This window comes from Gavialis gangeticus, unplaced genomic scaffold (assembly GCF_001723915.1).
Source record: "Gavialis gangeticus isolate Ggan-Ray unplaced genomic scaffold, GavGan_comp1, whole genome shotgun sequence".
Classification (NCBI taxonomy): Eukaryota; Metazoa; Chordata; order Crocodylia; family Gavialidae; genus Gavialis; species Gavialis gangeticus.
This window is the reverse complement of record NW_017728992.1, coordinates 89,106,209-89,124,179: the sequence shown is the minus strand read 5'-3', so window position 1 is coordinate 89,124,179 and position 17,971 is coordinate 89,106,209. Positions and strand designations below refer to the sequence as shown.

Below are 17,971 nucleotides of genomic sequence, written 5' to 3'. Positions count from 1 at the left end.
AACGGTCACAAGCTAGTGGAGGGAAGGTTTAAGTTGGACATCAGGAGGCGCTATTTCACGGTCAGGGTGGCTAGGGTCTGGAACCAGCTTCCAAGTGAGGTGGTGCAGGCTCCCACCCTGGGGGTTTTTAAGAGGAGGTTGGATGACTACCTTACTGGGGTCGTTTGACCCCAGTGCTCTTTCCTGCCATGGCAGGGGGTCGGACTAGATGATCTGCTCAGGTCCCTTCCAACCGTAGAAACTATGAAACTATGAAACTATAAGGGTGGAGGTAAAGGGGAGGTATGGAGCCCCATGAAGCAAGAATAGGGATTGAGGTGTCTCCATCCTCGGGTGGCCACCTGAAGGGAACTGTGTCCCCAACAAAAACATTGAAGTCGTGGCAGGTGAGTAAGGGCAGCACCCATACCACTCAGGTGACATCCAAGCTCAAACCTCACCCTGACGTCGCTTGGGATCAAGGTGCCCAGTAAGAGAACGCCAAAGCCTTATCACACCTTCCAGCAGCAGGGTGCTTTACTTAGAGACACTTTGAAAGCAGCATCACATGTATTTAGCGTCCCACACTTCAAAATGGTGGTGGGGATGCTTTAACTAAAGCTTGTTTTGAAATGTGGGGACACTGAATAGACATGACATGGAGGCTGCTGGTGCACACTAATTAGCATGCTCCAACAGACTCACAGCAGATTCGATTGAGTCCGGTCTGACGCATGCTAACTATCATATATCGGAGCAGCAGTCCATCACGTTATAGGTGCCCATAAGGAGGAAAGCATAATTTTTAAAATAGAACTCAAAACCCCAAGTATGATGACACAATTGGTGGTACCATGGATCAGTATAGACGCTGCTGATGTACTGCCATGGCAAACTCAGGCATTCTGATTCTTGTATTATTAATATTTGCATTACAGTGATCCCTAGAGGTTTTATTGAGGAACCATGCTAAATAACTTACAAATGTATTAAAAAGACAATTTGGGTGCATCTACACAAGATGTTTTACTGCATAGCAGCCTAATTTGCTGTGCAATAAAGCATCACTGTTTACACACACCCAGAAATTAGGGGGCAGTACACTAATTAGTCTACTGCCAGATAGTCCCGTCAGATACAAGTGGTATCCGGCAGTGCAGTAAATTACTGCATCTAAACAGTTGTGTACATGGTGACATAGGTTTAGTTTACTTGGGCTCAAATTGAGCTGGAGTATATTCAGCCATATTAACTGCACACATAGATGTGCCCTTTATGTTCTACAGGGGTTACACTTCTGATTTAAAGACAAAAGTGCAAGAAAAACAACTGGATGGAATAGAAGTAGGTGCAACATGAACATTGCTTATACAGACCAACTGGGCTTATATGACTCACCACGTTCCTCACCGTTTGACATTATGGAGTATATCTACCATATTTTAAGCACCCGAGCATACACAGCTGCACGTATATTGAGGATTAGCATGGAAAGTATCTGGGCAGAGATAAGGTAGTCCAATATATCCTAAATCCATACCAGCCTTATGCAACTGTATTTAAAGGGTCAGTACATTCTATGAAAAAGGGATTAAACACTTATTTATGCACAAAGATAGATATACACCAGAAAAGTGGTAGAAAACAGGAAAGAATTTCCCCCAGAACACAGATCAGAGCCACCATTTGCTCATTGTCCACAACAAATGCATTACTTGCTTCTTTGTTAGTTGAATACAGATTTGGAAATTACGGGATAAGCAATACCACTGAGGAGCAAACATGACAGATGCAAATGCTTTAAGTTACAATTTTCAAAGAGACCTTCAATTTAGAATGAATAAAAAATGTTGTTATTCTCCAAATAACAGTAATAGCAGATTATTGAAGCACTAACTTGTGGTAAGTAACTAAGTAAAAAACGTGTGCTCATTACATAGTTAGAGACAACTAAGTGTTTTAATAAGAGATTGATATTCAAAAGTTTCTCCCACTGTGTACATAAAATACCAATTTATTATGAAAAACATATTTATCAAGTAGTGCCAAAAGCATAATTATCACACATCTGTTATTCTCCAAAATGCTTTTTCAACTAGTTGGTATTTACTTAACATAGAAGAACAGTCAGTAAAGCAATCTTAAATCAGTTTTGTGGAATATTAATGTACAATATCACACAAGAAAATGTATAAGAAGGGGAAAAGAGCAGAGCTCATCAAATTATTCCCTGGAAATTGAAAATGTTCAAAAAGAACTATAATAATAATGTAAGATCTGGAAAGTTAAGCAGTTCCTCATATATAGTTTATCCAAAAGAACATTAGTAGGTAACTTGAGTTCACATGGGTGTACAAGTGCCACAAGGAGAAGAGATTTTCTATAATAGATAGCTCTTTAATCTATTAAAAGGCAACAATATAAGATCTATCATCTGACAGCTGAATCTGGAAAAATTCAGGCTAGAAATAAGACATGTTACTGAACAGTATGTATTATTAAGAACTAGAATAATTTACTTAGGAACAAGGAAGAATCTCTACAAATCTTTTCAGTGTGCTGTAGCTCAAGAGAGAAGTTACAGACTTATAGCAGATATTACTGAATGAAGTACTACACACTGTGATACAGAGGAGGAGCTCAGATTAGGTGACTATACCAATGTCTTTTTGCCTTAGGATTTAATATTTGTTGTAACTCAAACCCTTGACTATATTTGCAAAGAGCCATGAACTAAACATGATTTTCTTAAAAAGCATTAATTATTCATAAATATTTCATCAAAGAACGTGAATGAACATTTTAAGTCTATGGGTGATTTGGAAGGTGGGGAGGTAGAGTGCTGGGGGTTTCAGATAATTGATTTTCATTATTTCTGATATGTGACTAGTTCTCTAAGTCACGTGGTATTATTTCTCTTCCTTGACTGAACAAGGATGAAAGAAAATTTTAAATAATCAGCAATATACCCTCTATCATCATTTTTTGTTTAATTTGTGCTAAACATTCATGCAAAATTCCTTATTTCAGGCATTTTCACAAATCATCAACAGTCATCCAAAACACAAAATAATCAAGTCAGCACAAAAATAATCAAGAACATGACCCCACAATAAGTATTGGAGTAAAATCACCCTATGTCTGCACAATCCAGTCAATTACTTTTATTTTTCCCATTATTCAGCAAGCTTTAGAAACAGTATGATGTTGCATTATGTATGGTATACAGACAGCAGCAATCTGAAAATTTGAAAATACCCCTCTTTATGACAGCACAATACACATTAAAATCTTCACATCAGAAGTTCTTCAAATGTACAGAAGTTGCAGTCAGGATAATTTTGGATGAGGGTAATGGTTTCTTAATCATGTTGCAATTATCTTACTTGCAATGTCTCAAAAACCAATCAATAACAAAAAGAGCTTCATTTAAATCTATCAAATCCAGACACACTCCATTTAATTGAAAGGCTCTTAACTCTAGCCATTTCCTGGATATAAAGCTACTTTACTTAAGCTCCAGCATTTTTAATTTATCTCACACTAAAAAGCAGCATGCTGGACCCACAAGTAATGCTTCCATATACTCAGACACCAAATCTCTTGGTGACTCTTTGTTTTGCAGGATATAAATACAGCAGCAATGTAAATATTCTACAATTGCAGAGTAAACATAATTTAACCACAATGTAACAATGATATAACTGGTATATTATCAGAGCTTAATTTCCTGAAAATGTAAGCTTGTTGCCTACATTCCCTTCTGTCCAAACCTCTTTGAACTGGCATGGTAAGGAGAGACTCATTTTAAGGCCTTCCCAAACTTTAAGCACCAATCTAATTCTCTGAAAGCCATGACTTTGAAGAGTGGCTTTCTCTCCACGCACTTGAATGTCTCACTTCATTCTGGAGTAAAGAAGCTCTTATTTGAAGGATCTGTGCCAAAGTAACTGCCACTGCATTAGTCCACATCTCTGGGTATGGACACACCTACATTTGGAGCAATTTCAAAAGGGGAATATTTTAAAAGGGAAGCAGCTTTTACTCTCTAATAGTTACATATGGACAAACTGAAAATGACACAAGTGTAGCAAAACCACTCCAACTTTAACACTGGATGAAGCAGTGTTGAAGTTTGGGCCATTTTGCCCTATTTGTATCATTCCCAACTTGTCCACATGTAACAATTAGAAAATAATGTCTGCTGCCTTTTTGAAACAACTCCAAATATACATGCCATTGCCCTCAGTTAATAATGTGCAAGAGGATTAAGGACAGACATTACACATAGATCAATTTAAGTGATCAAAAACTGATTTAAATCTGTAACACAACAGGGCAAGGGACAGACATTCCATATAAACTGGTTTAAGGGATCAGAAACTGGTTTAAACCTGTAACAGAACAGACATTCAGTGCACATAAACCAGTTTGAAAATGACCTAAATCTGGTTTGAGATAAATCTGGTTAAATATAGTATCAGACTTAACTGATTTGGCTCAAACTGGTTTATGCAATGTCTGTCCCAGATCCCTTGCTGGTTTAAGATAAACCAAACACTGCCAGCATCCTGGCATGCTGTCTGGGCTGGGTAGAGCTCTGCTCTCTAGTCCAGTGAGCTGGACTGCCCCCTCCCCTCTTCTGTCTAGCTGGAGCAAGGGCTGCCATGGTCCCTGAGGTAAATTTCCACCCCTCCCCCCTCTAGCAAAACCAGGGGCCTGCAGCTGCTGTTTGCCAGCCCCAGCCACACCTCCACGGCTTGCCTGCAGCTAGGCAGGGATGGAGATAATTATTTCCTCTATCCCCTCTCTCCCCTGGAACCCCTGGGGTTTTGGCTGCAGTCTCTGTGGCTTGGGAGGGATTAATTCCACAGCATGTCCTGGAGGGGGGTGGGGGAAGGAGAGAGGCAAGTTAGTCCCCTGTGTGCAGATCCAAGTCCTACACCTGTAAGCCCAAAGCTAAGACCTGCAGGACCAGACTGAGAGGTGGGAAGTGTTGGCAAAGACCTGACAACCATCACACATGCTGGAGATGTAGTTAAGGGAAGTTGCAGACAGCTTCACCAAAGAATGCAGGGATCTACATTTACATTATAAAGCAGAACATGTAAAAGCTGGGAATACCTAAACAAAGCCTTTCTAAATGCTTGGCTGTAAGGAGACACTCTGTCCTCAGGATTAGTACAACTAATTCTTGTCTTCCTGGTTTACATTTTAAGTTAGACTAGTTGTGTATGCTGTGTTTTACTGGGCTGTATCTTAGGTAAAGATTTTTGGTAGTTCCCTGTTGTATGCTTTGCAACAATACATGTTCAATACATGCTTGCTTCAGAGAAAGGACTTTATCCCTATCCCCAGGTTGATGCCTGGCCACACCCCCTCTGCTCCAGCAGGGAGGGGTGAGAGCCTTGGAGGGCGTCTCTCTTCCCTCCCCTTTGGCAGTGGCTGGCAGGTGTGCTCTAATGCCCCCCAGCTTCCGGCTTGAGCCACTGCAGACATGTGGATGCATTCCCTGATTTAACAGAGAATGCTGGTCCAGTTATTAATCAGTTTAAGCTGCACAGCTTAGACTAACCTACAAAGAGTAAATCAATGCAGGCTTGGGTTTTTTGAATGTCTGCCCCTAGCCCAGAAGTTCAGTGCATGTAAACTGGTTTCAAAATGTTCAAAACTGATTTAAGATAGACCTGGATAGATGTAGACTTCAGTCTGTAGAATCAGACTTCACTGATTTAGGTTAAACCAATCTATTAAACTTCTGTCTCAGATCTCCTCCCAAAATCAAGTTACTCTGCTGTCCTCTAGTATCCCATAATACTTTGCATGCCCACGCTGCCTGCTCCACAGAGCTGGGTCAGCCCTGCCACCCTGGGCTATCATATTGCTGAGGCAGCAAAGCCTGTTTTCCCCATCCCCATCCCCATCCCCATGTCCTGTCTGCACCTGTCAGTGGTGGTGCAGGGGGAGGTGGGGAGGAGGAGCAGAGCCTCGCCCTGCCATGTGCTTCCCGCTCCCCCAGATGTGCTTGCTTAGGTCTGGGGGAGGGGAGCAGAGCTGGGCTGCAGGGCAAAAGCCTCTGCTCTTTACCCCCTGATGTGACCTGGCTCAGCTGACAGCCCACATGGCTCTCAGCCCTGCTCCTGCCTGCCCATGCCAGCTGAACCTGGCAGCACCCAGGAAGGGTGGGGGAGTGCAGGCTCTCCCCAGCTGTGCTTGGTCAGGGTCAGAGGCTGAGAGTAGCACCAGGACTGTCAACCCAGCTGCTCAGTGCTGGGGGTTGGGGGAGAACAGAAGTCCCTGCCCCATGGGCCGGGCCCAGCCCCCCTCAACCCCCTGCCACCAACTCTCAGTAAGCAGAGCTGGAGGGAACCTGTATTCTTTCACTGTTCCTCCTGCCCTACCTGGCTTAGCTGACGTCAGCAAGGAGGAGCAGGGCTAAGAGCTGTTTGAGCTGTCAGCTGAGCTGGGCAGCATTAGGGGTGGGAGAGGAGAGGCCCTCCACCTTGCGGCCTAGCCCTGGCCTCCCCCACCAGAGCAAGTAGAGCTGGGTGGTGTCCCCCTGCTGCTGACAGAGCTGCTAGCAAAACAAAAACTTAGTGGGGCTGGGGAAAGAGGCTCCACTGGGAGGCGTACAAGAGTGTTCCCTGCCTTCTGGCCTGGGCAGCGCAGACATCAGCATGACCTCCCCACCAAAGAGTGAACGTGTATTCTGTTCACTCCCTGTTCAGTCTCTGTACCTTAGGGAAACCTGGATATGTTGAATCAGTTTCAACTGGAGCTTTTTGAATGTCTGTATTTAGTAGGGTTGTACTATGCTTCGGGTTGTGATTCAATTTGGAGGAGATTCGGCCCAATTCAGTGGCCAAATCTCCAAATCTGATTCAAATCAGGGGACCAACTGAAAGGTCTGAATCAATTCAAATCTCTCTGAATCTTCAGAAAAGATTCGGAGAGCTTTGATGATTCGGGTAATCCCTGGTGGTTGCAGCATGGAGTTGCAGCCAACTCTGAACTGGTAAGTACTAGGCACAGGGAAGGGGGGCTGGGGAAGGGGACTATGGGGGCCAGACCCCCCACCCGGCTCCCCCACAGCTGCCCTCCTGGCCCAGCTCCCGGCCCCTTAAAGAAAAGCCCTGGTGCTCACTGGGTGCTGCTGGTCAGGGAGGCAATCCCCGCTGCCCCCCACTGCCCCAGCACCCCCACGGGTGCCCTGCCTGGGCCAGGTCTGGCCTTTTAAGAAAAGAAACAAAACAGAGAAAAGCCCTGGTCCTGCAGTGGTCTCAGAGCTTTGAAGGGCTTGTGCAGAGCCCTCCACATGGTGCAGGGCAGTGGGGATCACCTCCCACCAGCAGAAGTGGTAAGTGCTGGGCTTTTCTCAGTTGTTTTTTTTTTCTTAAATGGCCAGAGCTGGCCCAGGTGGGGCATCCGTGGGGCGCAGGGGGAGTGTGGGGGGGTCAGGGGGCTCATGCAGAGCCCCCCCACACAGTGGGGAGCAGAGGGGATCATCCCCCCTATCTGGCAGCACCTGGTGAGCGGGGGCTTTTCTTTTCCAAAGAGGTGGGAGCTGGGGTGGGTGAGGCAGCCATTCCCAGGGTAGGGGGGGATGGGCCTGGGTGATTTGGAGATTCATCACCAGAAATCAATTCCATCGATTCTGGATAGTGATTCGAATCACTGAATCGAATCACTGTCCCCCGAATCGGCCAAATACAAATGCGTAGCAAATACTAGCCACTTCACACAGGCCTAGTATTTAGCCAAGATGTGCTTGTAAACAGGGGTTACATTCTCCTTTCAGTATTCATGCTTCACTTCTGTTTACATGAGCATAAATTATGCACAGTGCATGCATCAAAAGGAGTATAGGCGGTATGGTATATCCCAGTCCCTGCTGTACCCTTTGCCGCCTCTGGCAATACCTGCTTTCAGCATGTAGCTGTTTAAATAGAGAAAAGCTTCAAAAACAAGATCTGATGGAACCTCCTTAGTCTGTTTCTGACAGTTAAATTATGAATAAAAGCAGACCTAAATTCCCTCCAAAAACATCTGATAATAATTTTCAGAAAATTAAACAGCTTTATAAAGACTGTATAAACCTCCCCCCAGCAAAAACTGCCTCAAATGTTCAAGCCTTATAAAGGGTTGGAGTTTGTCTGTTCTGGTTCGGTTTACCTATGTTGGCTTAGAATTGTCATGAAAATATTTCCTGTGATATGCTAGGATCATATTCTGGTCATAGGCCCAAATTCATTGGTTAATGGAGGTTATTTCATATTTTTAGCTTGGTCTTTTAGCAGACCCATAAATTCCAAAGCACCCTCAGAACTGTCTTCCAAAAGTCCTTGGGATGACTTGCAGCAACAGCAAATGATGATAACTGAATTTCAAAAAAAGAAAAAGAAAAAAAGAAACAACAAAAGAACCAGCATTTCCCCATAATGCCCTATAAGAGTGTATGATGTTATTGTGAATGAAATACTGTTTAAAAACTAAAATTAGATTTAACTTGTTAGACAAGCATAACTCCACTATACAGAAGCACCCAATACTACCAGTCCTAGCAACTGAAAATGTATGATTTCCATAAAGGGCCAATGTGTTTTATATCTTCCAGATTCACTATGCTGTCAAAAGCAGTCTGCCTCTAAATGGACAAAATCCAATAAGATGTCACAATTAAGGAATTTTTGGTCTAATTCCTGGTCACAAAATTAATGGTCTAAAATCCTGGATGATTACGAACAAAAGCGCCTACAGATCTGTTGTAATAAAATGGAATTGTAACTTTTTTTTACTCACAGAAGTAATGTTAAAACTATACTGATTCTTACTCCATTCATAAATCCAATGCATTTATTCCAATTAAAGATTTTTTAAGTGAATATAGAGAATTAGGTCAAATGACTGCATGGAAATATGTCTCCTCTACTGCCCCATAAACTAAAAAATACCCCAAAGACACAGGCATTCTCTAAGTGGTCAGCTTTTAAATCTTTCATAAAGTAAATCTTCTCAGCATGAAACTCTGGATGGATTTCAGATCAAACCAAGCCTTAATGTTTCTGACTTTTGGGAAATTAAAACAAGAATGCACACATTTCCTGAGTCCTTTTCTGCAAAGGAAGCAATTTCTGCAGTTCTGATTAACAACTACTGACAGAACATGTGTCTGAATTCTTTCTCCTGAAAGTCTAAGATAGACACAAAAGATGGAAAATTTCTAAAGATGACAAGGAAAATAATTCTGTGGCCTATCTCTGGATAATTATCTCCAGGAGACTTGAATTCATGACACTTTTATTTCTTGCATTACAGCCACTCAGCAAGCCATTTGTCTATAAGACATTCACCCACAGAAGGAGGTTTCATGAAAGCAACTAGGAACTAAGCTTTAGCTTGAGTTTAAATACAATTAAATTAAACGTAATTAAGTTTCTCATGGAAAGTGTGAAAACACACCGTAGGATTCTGAAAACCTATGAGTAAAGACAGAGTTCAGCAAGCCTTGAGAACAAGTAATTCTCTGAAAGAAGACAAACTGTGCCAGAGCCAAAATGTCTGTTAAATTTTTTGGAGGCAAACACTCCACACTAAAAAGTAATTCCAATCTGACTGAAGCATAATGCAGACTATCTGGTTTCCCTTAAAGGGTTGGCTCACCAGATGAGAGTTCAATGGCTAACATCTCAGCCAGAACTTTTGTTTAGCTTCTAAATTATCAGTAGGACCTCTCATGTGAATGTTTTCCCATTGTGCAAAGTTCTAAGGTGGCAATGCAATCACTATGTCTGGCAGCTTAAAAATGTTGAGACAAATTCATCACTGTTATCATTCTGCTAGTGTCAAGTGATTCATGCCAGAAATTAATTTAGTCCACTGTTCTTATTTGGTATAAGGAGCTCTTTTGTTTTATTTGATGCATTAAAGTCTTAATTTCTCTAACACATGGAAAAACAAAATGCACTTTTAAAACACAAATACACTGACTATAGAACAGATATTTCTACAATTCAGAGCAGTGTTTCTCAACTTTTTTAGGCTTGAAGAACCCCTTGAAAAACACTAGTTCCTTCTTTTCACTCATTTTTAGATTACAGAACAGAGTAATTCTTTCACTGCAAAGAACTGAGACAGTCTACAACAGATCTGAATGCTTTGCCACTACAGGTTCTTATCTGAAATCTCTGGGTGCCTATAAACATGCAGCGAGGCTGCTCCAACATGCTGTAATTGAGTCTGCTGGAGCGTGGTAATTACTGCACTCCAGCACACTCCAGCATCATGTGTATCAGCCTGCCCACACTGAAAATCGGTGGTGGGGGTGCTTTAACTAAAGCTCTCTAATTAAAATGTCCCCACCACTACCAAAGCATATGTATAAACGCCCCCTGGATTTATCTTGTAAATCAGGTTTGCACACCTAACAGTGCTGACATTGCATGGTATCTCACAGAACACCTGAAAGAATCTCAAGGCTCCCAAGAGTGCCATGGCACCGTGGTTGAGAATCACGCTGTCGGGTCATGTTGGTTCATTCAGGCCCTATGGTAATTTTAAGCAATTTCTGCACAAGTGGTTAGAGAGCTCCCTCACTACTAAGCTGGAATCCTGCATTTAAACTAACAGCAGCCTGTGAAAATTAAAAGGAAAATCAATTCCAGTAAAAAAACTGGAGTTTACTGATGTAAACAGTAACTTTTTTTCCCTTGCTCCTTTTAACTTCCTGGAAATCAAATGTGTCAACCTGTAAATATTTATTTACTCCAAAGTAATTTATATTTATTACTCCAAAGGCATTAAAAATAATATTTAATTCTTTCTGCATACTGTCCCAAACAATCTGGCACTAAACACCTTGGTATAATCTTCAGTCTACATACACAATAAAATACCAATGAAGTCAAATATAAATGTATAGATAGTGGACTATATAAACAAGTTTCATACTTTGTTAATATAATTAAAGATGGTTTCAAAATGATTTTACAAAAAAAATAAATGAATGAGACTTCATCAGTTCTTTGAAAGCTTAACGCCTCCCCCCCGCCCACACACACTGTTTTAAAGATATGCAATAGTATTGATCTTCCCTTACCTTTGCTGATACTATAATGGTACAGTGTTCAGTCAATTTTTCTGGTTGGGTGAAGTTAGTGAAATGAAATGCTTTTAGACAAGAGTGACATAGAAACCAGCTTTTAATGTAACTGCTATCAAGGTCTGAGAATGTTCAGAGTGAAGGGGGAATTCATAGATTCATAGATTGAAAAGAAGGGAAGGACCTTGGAAGATCATTGGGTCCAGCCCCCTGCACCAAGCAGGAAAGACAACTGGGGTCAAAGGGGCCCGGCAAGGTGACTGTCCAGTCTCCTCTTGAAGATTTCCAAAGTAGGCAATTGTACCACCTCTGGTAGAAGCCTATTCCGCGATCTGGACACCCTGAGTGTGAAGAAGTTTTTTCTAATGTTGAGTCTGAAACGGTCTTCCAGGAGTTTGTGGCCTTTACTCCTAGTTATCTCCAAGGGTGCCCTGGTGAATAGTTGTTCACCGAGCCTTTGATATACTCCCCTAGTGTAGCAGGAAGTGGCTACCAAGTCCCTTCTCAGCCTTCTCTTTTTCAGGCTAAAGAGTCCCAGATCCCTTAGCCTTTCCTCATATGGCTTGCCATGCAAGTCTGTGATCATACAGGTGGCTCTCCTCTGGACTCTCTCAAGCTTATTCACATCCTTGTTAAAGTGCAGCACCCACAACCGGACGCAGTACTCCAGCTGTGGTCTCACCAGTGCTGAGCAGAGCGGAAAAATAATTTCCTTGGTTTCGCTGAAGATGCATCGATTGATGTATGCTAGAATATGATTTGCCCTAGTGGCTACAGTGTTGCATTGCCAACTCATATTCATGCTATGGTCTATTATTACCTCCAGGCCCCTTTCATTTGTGGTGCTGGTCACTTTGGTTCAACCAAGCCTGTAGGTTGTTCGTCCCCAGGTGGAGCACTTTACATTTCTCAACGCTGAACTTCATCTGGTTCTGATCAGCCCAACTTGCTAGCCTGTCTAGGTCCACCTGTATCTGTAGCCTATCTTCAAGCATGACCACACTCCCCAATAACTTAGTGTCATCCACTAATTTGGCCAGTGAGCTCTTCACCCCCAGATCCAAATCATTGATAAAGGTGTTGAAAAGCACTGGACCAAGCAACGACCCCTGTGGGACACCACTGGCCACTTGTCTAGGTGGTGAGTTACCTGGTCATAAATTAAATCTAAAGATACATTTATTGTAACTTAAAAATTTCTGACACTGATCTATGTCTTATAATTCTGATTCAATGAATTAACTATCAACTTTTTTTTTTAATTTGGTAGGCATTTAACAAGCATGGTTAAGTTAAGGTATTGCTTGGGATGTTTTTATTATAAAAGCATACATCTTGTTTAACGTATCTACTGTTATAAGTTATTTTGGTTTTTGGTTTCATTTTTTTTTTGTTCCTTTTCTTTTTACTGTAAGCTACTCTGAGCCTATTTTGGTAAGGGAGTCATATAAACAAAACAAATAAATAAAATAAAATTTATGCTAGCAAGGTATTTACATTTGGCCAACAACACAAAAAAACTGAACTGTTGGGGAGACTATGCCAGACAGAGATAATGAAAATGGAGAGATATCATCTCCTCAGTATCACTGTGCCTTTAAGGTAGCCATATATTTTATATCAACTTGCTCCCTGTCAAATTTCTAATTCATGTGAGTGATCACAGTGTTCAGAAAGACCTGGCTATTGTTGTTTTGGTGACAGACATCAGGCAACCTATACATATTTAACATTAAAAAAAAATACACCCTAACTCTTCCTCTACATCCAGAGTCCAGTACAGAGCTACCTTTTGCCTTGCAGCAGAACACTCTTACGCAATCTAGAAATATTGAGCATTAAGAAAAGATAAAAGCTCCTTAGGCATGGAAGGCAGAATATTGTGCTTACTCTTGTACAGGAACACGTAGAGAGATTGAGCATTTCAGCCTCAGGAACAGATTAGTCTTTATGAGGACCAACTCTAGTTTAATTGCCAAAGAAACGCTTTTGATACAATGATCTTGAGGTTAAGTCTGGCTGCAAGAAGCCTTTGCACTTCAGGAATGCTGGCTTCTGGGTTTTCCCTGGATGTTATATAGCGCTCTACCCGTCAGTCTTATTCTTTTCCAACATTCCTTTCTTTCTGTCAGCCTTAGGTTAGAAGTCTCATGAAAAAATATGGGGAAGGATAATATTTTCATATTCTAACCAAATATTGCGGTGCTGTAACTATACATTATATTGCCCCAGCAATAGTTACTATGAGCCAGACTTGTATCACATGAAGCCCAAGCTGATTTTTGATAAGAGAAACAAAAAAAAAACAAACCCCAAAAGTGAAGTATATACACAGTAAGTCTTTATATAATCCTCATTAATTTCGATACCCCACATAAATTGGATCAATTAAAATAAATAACTTTGCCAACCTAAATATGTATGTCCATTTCTTCTTCTTTCCCCCCCCCCTTTTTTTTTTTATTTTAAGCTATAACTTCATGTTGAGGAGAGAAATTCACTGCTGAGGAGAGAAACTGACTGCTTACCTTTCAAAACCAATCTGTCGTAATGTTTTCTCCCATGTTGAACCTACATAAAAAAGAAGAAAATAAAAACTTTCAGTAAAGAGCCCTTACTTTTCAAGTCTCTTATTCTTCCATTACTTCTATTCTGATGAATTTTGTATTTTATTTTGTTTGTTCCACCCTAATTAAAGCACCTGTAAAGTAAATCACTTGTGTGCTGACCCTGTAGTGGAGATGTGCCAGAACAGACCAGTACTTAGCGACATGGGGTGTTCTATGGGAAAAGTTTATGAAACCCCTTTCTATTGCAAAGGACTTGGCCACTACCATGCTAGATTAATTCCAAATGTAGCCTGCTGAGCTTTATATGATCTTGACATGATAGATGGAAATGCTGAACTAGCATACTCGCACTGTACATTCTTTAATTTTGATCTTAATTTGACAATTGTAGCCTTGATGAAAACTGTGCAATCTTCAAAAATCTATTTCCATTTCTAAAAATGAAAAAATATAATTTAAAAGATTTTCTGCTAATGTTTTAATTATCTGAAGTCTTGTGAACCACCTGAAGCTGGCACCACTAAAGTTTTCTCGAAAATCTAGGGTGCAGTCTTATAAGAATTAGTCACAAAGCTTATCCCTAGGTACAAGCACAGTCTCATTGAATTCATGGTATTGCAATTGGACTGCTCATTTCTACAGGCCTGGGTAGGAATTTAAAGGGACATGAAATTGAGTTTCAAGAGCATGGCTTTTTAATACTCTTGTGGTAAATTATTTACCTAGATTCTAAATATCTACTTTTCATTTCAAGACTCCATTTCACTTACAATGAAGCCATAAAATTGACAGTAATTCCTAAACCCTAAATATTATTGTTCTGCTGCTGTCAGGCTAGCTAATCAACCAAAGAAGAAGATAGCTAATCAACCAAACAATTAACTACAAACTTTTCCTAGACTTTGCAAACATCAAAGATAACTTGCATCAGAGAAATCAATATGAAATAAGCCATACCACATTTTGTTGTAGAGAGAATAGAAGGGAGGGAGAAAGGGATATGATTCCATCCAAACACACCTAAATTTGAAGAATTTCCAATTTAAATCCTAACTCTGAAATTTAGTCCCATCAAGCCATAGATAGTAGTCTTTCCAGCAGTAGATCAAAGTCCTCTCTGCCAAATGTGTGGAAAAAGCAGTGACATACTGTGGTCAGCAAGCGTAATCCTAGAAGATATATCCTTTACCATAGTTCCTCCTCTGTTCTGTTACAGGCATTTTTCCAAAATGAAGTAAGGATCAGCTACCTGCTCTATGTGCAATTTAGCATTATTCTGTTACTTTTTTACATACAATTTTCATGAAAGCTGCTAGGTACTCAGAGCTTTTGAAATTCAGGCCATTTATTTTAGACTAAAATCCTGATTTAGGAGCCAACCTTTAGTGAAGTTAATTTTAAAAAATGGCATTAAGATGCTTTTTACTTTATCTGCTAATCTTTGTGGTGTGCTCCAAGAAGGAAGTGAATATCTCTAAATAAATAATATAACTCCTCCTCTTATGCTACCTGTCAACTACCATATTTACTAGAATAGAAGATGACCCTGATTATAAGACAACCCCCAACTAATTAGATTATCTAAATGGAAAAAATATAAGTAGTTTATAATTTTTCACATAAAAGCATCTAATTATTGAAGGTTTGCCTTGAATTCGTCCTGTTCTTACTGCTACAGCAGCTGAAATGTATCTGGGGTCTCAGGTAGCCCCTTTCCTCTCTGCTTCCTTTCAGGTTTTCCCCCTGGCAGCCTCTTTCCCCTCTCCTTACTGTCAGACCGTGTTCTCCCTGATCACACAGAAGTGAGGAATAAATCTGTAAGCAATAAACTTGAAATTAAAAATTAATGTAGTAATTTGCATATAATACCTATACACTTAGTTCATTAATGTATGTTATTTTTTTTCAAACTGCTGTAAATTTTGGCACAAGTACTCCATAAACAGTTTTGAGCAATATTTTGGCACCTACTTATATTTAAACTTTTTTTTTGTAGTATTTTATTAGAAAACAGGCAATATCAAACAGCTTTAAAAAGAACCCCATCTAAGGTCTCACAAAGGGAATACAAGTACAATTTCAAGAAATTACATAAAGTCACATGAGAAACAACATGTCATTCACTTTGCTTAAAAATCCAGTGTGATTCAGTGAACATCTTACCCTTTCTTCTTATATAACTACAGGTTCACGCATTGATACTTAACAGAATGGTACTGACAAAGCCCTCACCTACTCTTTCTGACAACAAAAGTTGTCCCTTAGTCTAGGCATGATATTGGTTCAAAGTCAAAAACCTGTGATTTACAAAATAGTTCATGGGGCTGGGCCCCACCAGAGTCAACAGCATATCAAGCCATGGTGACCCCATAGCTCAGCACTGCCCAGTATGGTTGTGTACTCCAGAGACCCCCTACAAAACAGCCCTGTGTTAATTACCCCCCCACTCATTACTGGAACCAAGCGTTCTTGTCATGAGTCCTGGGATACTCCAAAAATTGATATGAAGATAAGGAACAGGGGAATTGGTCTAGGTCCACCTCACAGAGGGTGGAGCCACACTAATCATATGTGAGGCTGAGGGGCTGACAGAGGGATCCTGGGTGAACTGTTTGTGGCCCCATTTCATTATGTTTGCCAGACATTTAAGGCTAGTGAAACAGGCATAATTGGAAATAGGAAAGAAAGGCATAGCTCAGCTGTAGAAGTGAAGAGGAAGTCAAAATGCATGCACTGCAGTGGCTCCCCATGCCTTAGAAAAAAAGTAGGCAGTGAGGGAGATTGAACCTAATGGGCATTACTACACGTCTTATTCAGATAGGCTTCTTGGCCTTTTGTGGGTAAGATCAGGTCATGTTTGCCCAATGTGGGCTATGTGTTTTATAGTCATGCTGAGTGTTGGCTACATTTAATCAGCTTCATAGCTGGTTTCCATTGCTGAACGTAATACTGCTTTTGGCAGCAGGTTAATGATAGACAATATATTTAGTGAGAATTCCTATAAGATGAGGGGCTTTTTCCCTAGGCCAACTGGAGGTATGGACCTTATCTTGTATTCAAGTAAATATGATAATTAAACTGAACATACTCTTTCACTTTTGAATTAGAAAGTAAATTTATTAAAATACTCATTTTAATACCCATGCAGGGGGCTGGGAGGGAGCGGAAGTGAGCAGTCAGGCAGGGGGCACCATGGCCACCAGGCAGCCTGGAGACCAGCTCCCACAGGTACGTTTGGGAGAAATTAAGGCCCTCATAGGGAGGAAAGGAGAGAGGGAGTTGAGTAGGGCTGGGCTGGGGCTGCTGCCCAACCCAGCAGTGCCTGGGGCTTGATTCCCAGGGCCATAATGTGTAGCCACAGGGCCCCTGCGGGGAGTGGGATGGGGCCACAGATGGCTTACCCTGGGGGGTGGGTAGGGCAGGGCTGGTTCTCCACTGCTGCGCACTCTTCCAGGTGGGCGGGGTACCCACATCCCCCTAGATCCATGCACAGGGTGGGAGCAGGGCAGGCTGCCTGTTGTGGGCTCAAGTGGGGGAGGGGAGGGTTGCTCCCTGCTGCTGCACACACTCCAAAGGGGCAGGGAGGACCCATGCCCCCACATTTGTATGCAGGATGGGGGCTGCATGCTGCCCACTGCCCACTTCAGACTCATGCTTCCCATCCTGCTGCCCACCCCCTGGGCCTCTGCAGCTGAGTGTGTGTGACCCGGCAATGCAGGGAACAATGGAACTGTGCAGTAAGCTGCCTGCCATTGCAAACTCTGCGCTGCCCGCACCCCTGCATGCAATCCCATGCTGCTGCCCCTGCTGCAGCTGTGCAGGAAGGGGTTGCCTTGCCAGGGCAGTGTGGAGCTTGCAGTGGTAGGCAGCTTTCCTGCATGGCTCTGCTGTTTTCTGCTGTGTTGGGTCACACACACAGGCTGCAGAGGCGCTGGGGGAGGGCAGCAGGATGGGAGCTCACAGTGGGCATCACACAGCCCCCCACCTCATGCACAGATATAGGGGGCATAGGTCCTCCTGCCCCCCCAGGAGTGTGGTGTGTTTCGCAGCAGGAAGCAGCGCCCCCCCCCCAAGCCTGCAGTGGGAAGGCAATGGGGGGAGGGGAGCTGGGATACACTCTGCTGCAGCAGCTACTTCCTCCTGCCTGAGGTAGGCGGCTGCAGACCCAGGTCCCTGGCCCTGTAGTCCTGGCAGCCAGGAGCCCCCTCTGTGGGTGGGGAGTGAGGGGCACCATCAGGGCTGGGGGGATGTGGGAAGGGAATGAAGAGCACCAACGGGGCTGGGGAAGTTGTGGGTGGGAGTGAGAGGGACCAGAAAGACTGTG

The 17,971-nt window shown here is 42.2% G+C and overlaps 1 protein-coding gene across 3 annotated transcripts in view; it reads right to left on the bottom strand.

Moving 5' to 3' along the window:
* Positions 1 to 17,971, bottom strand: part of PIEZO2 (piezo type mechanosensitive ion channel component 2) — a 655,640-nt gene that overhangs the window by 355,960 nt on the left and 281,709 nt on the right. For all 3 annotated transcript variants that reach the window (XM_019525255.1, XM_019525272.1, XM_019525264.1), the window contains exon 4: positions 13,606 to 13,648. In XM_019525255.1, coding sequence (XP_019380800.1) covers positions 13,606 to 13,648 — 43 coding nt within the window. The remainder of the gene's footprint in view (positions 1 to 13,605; positions 13,649 to 17,971) is intronic.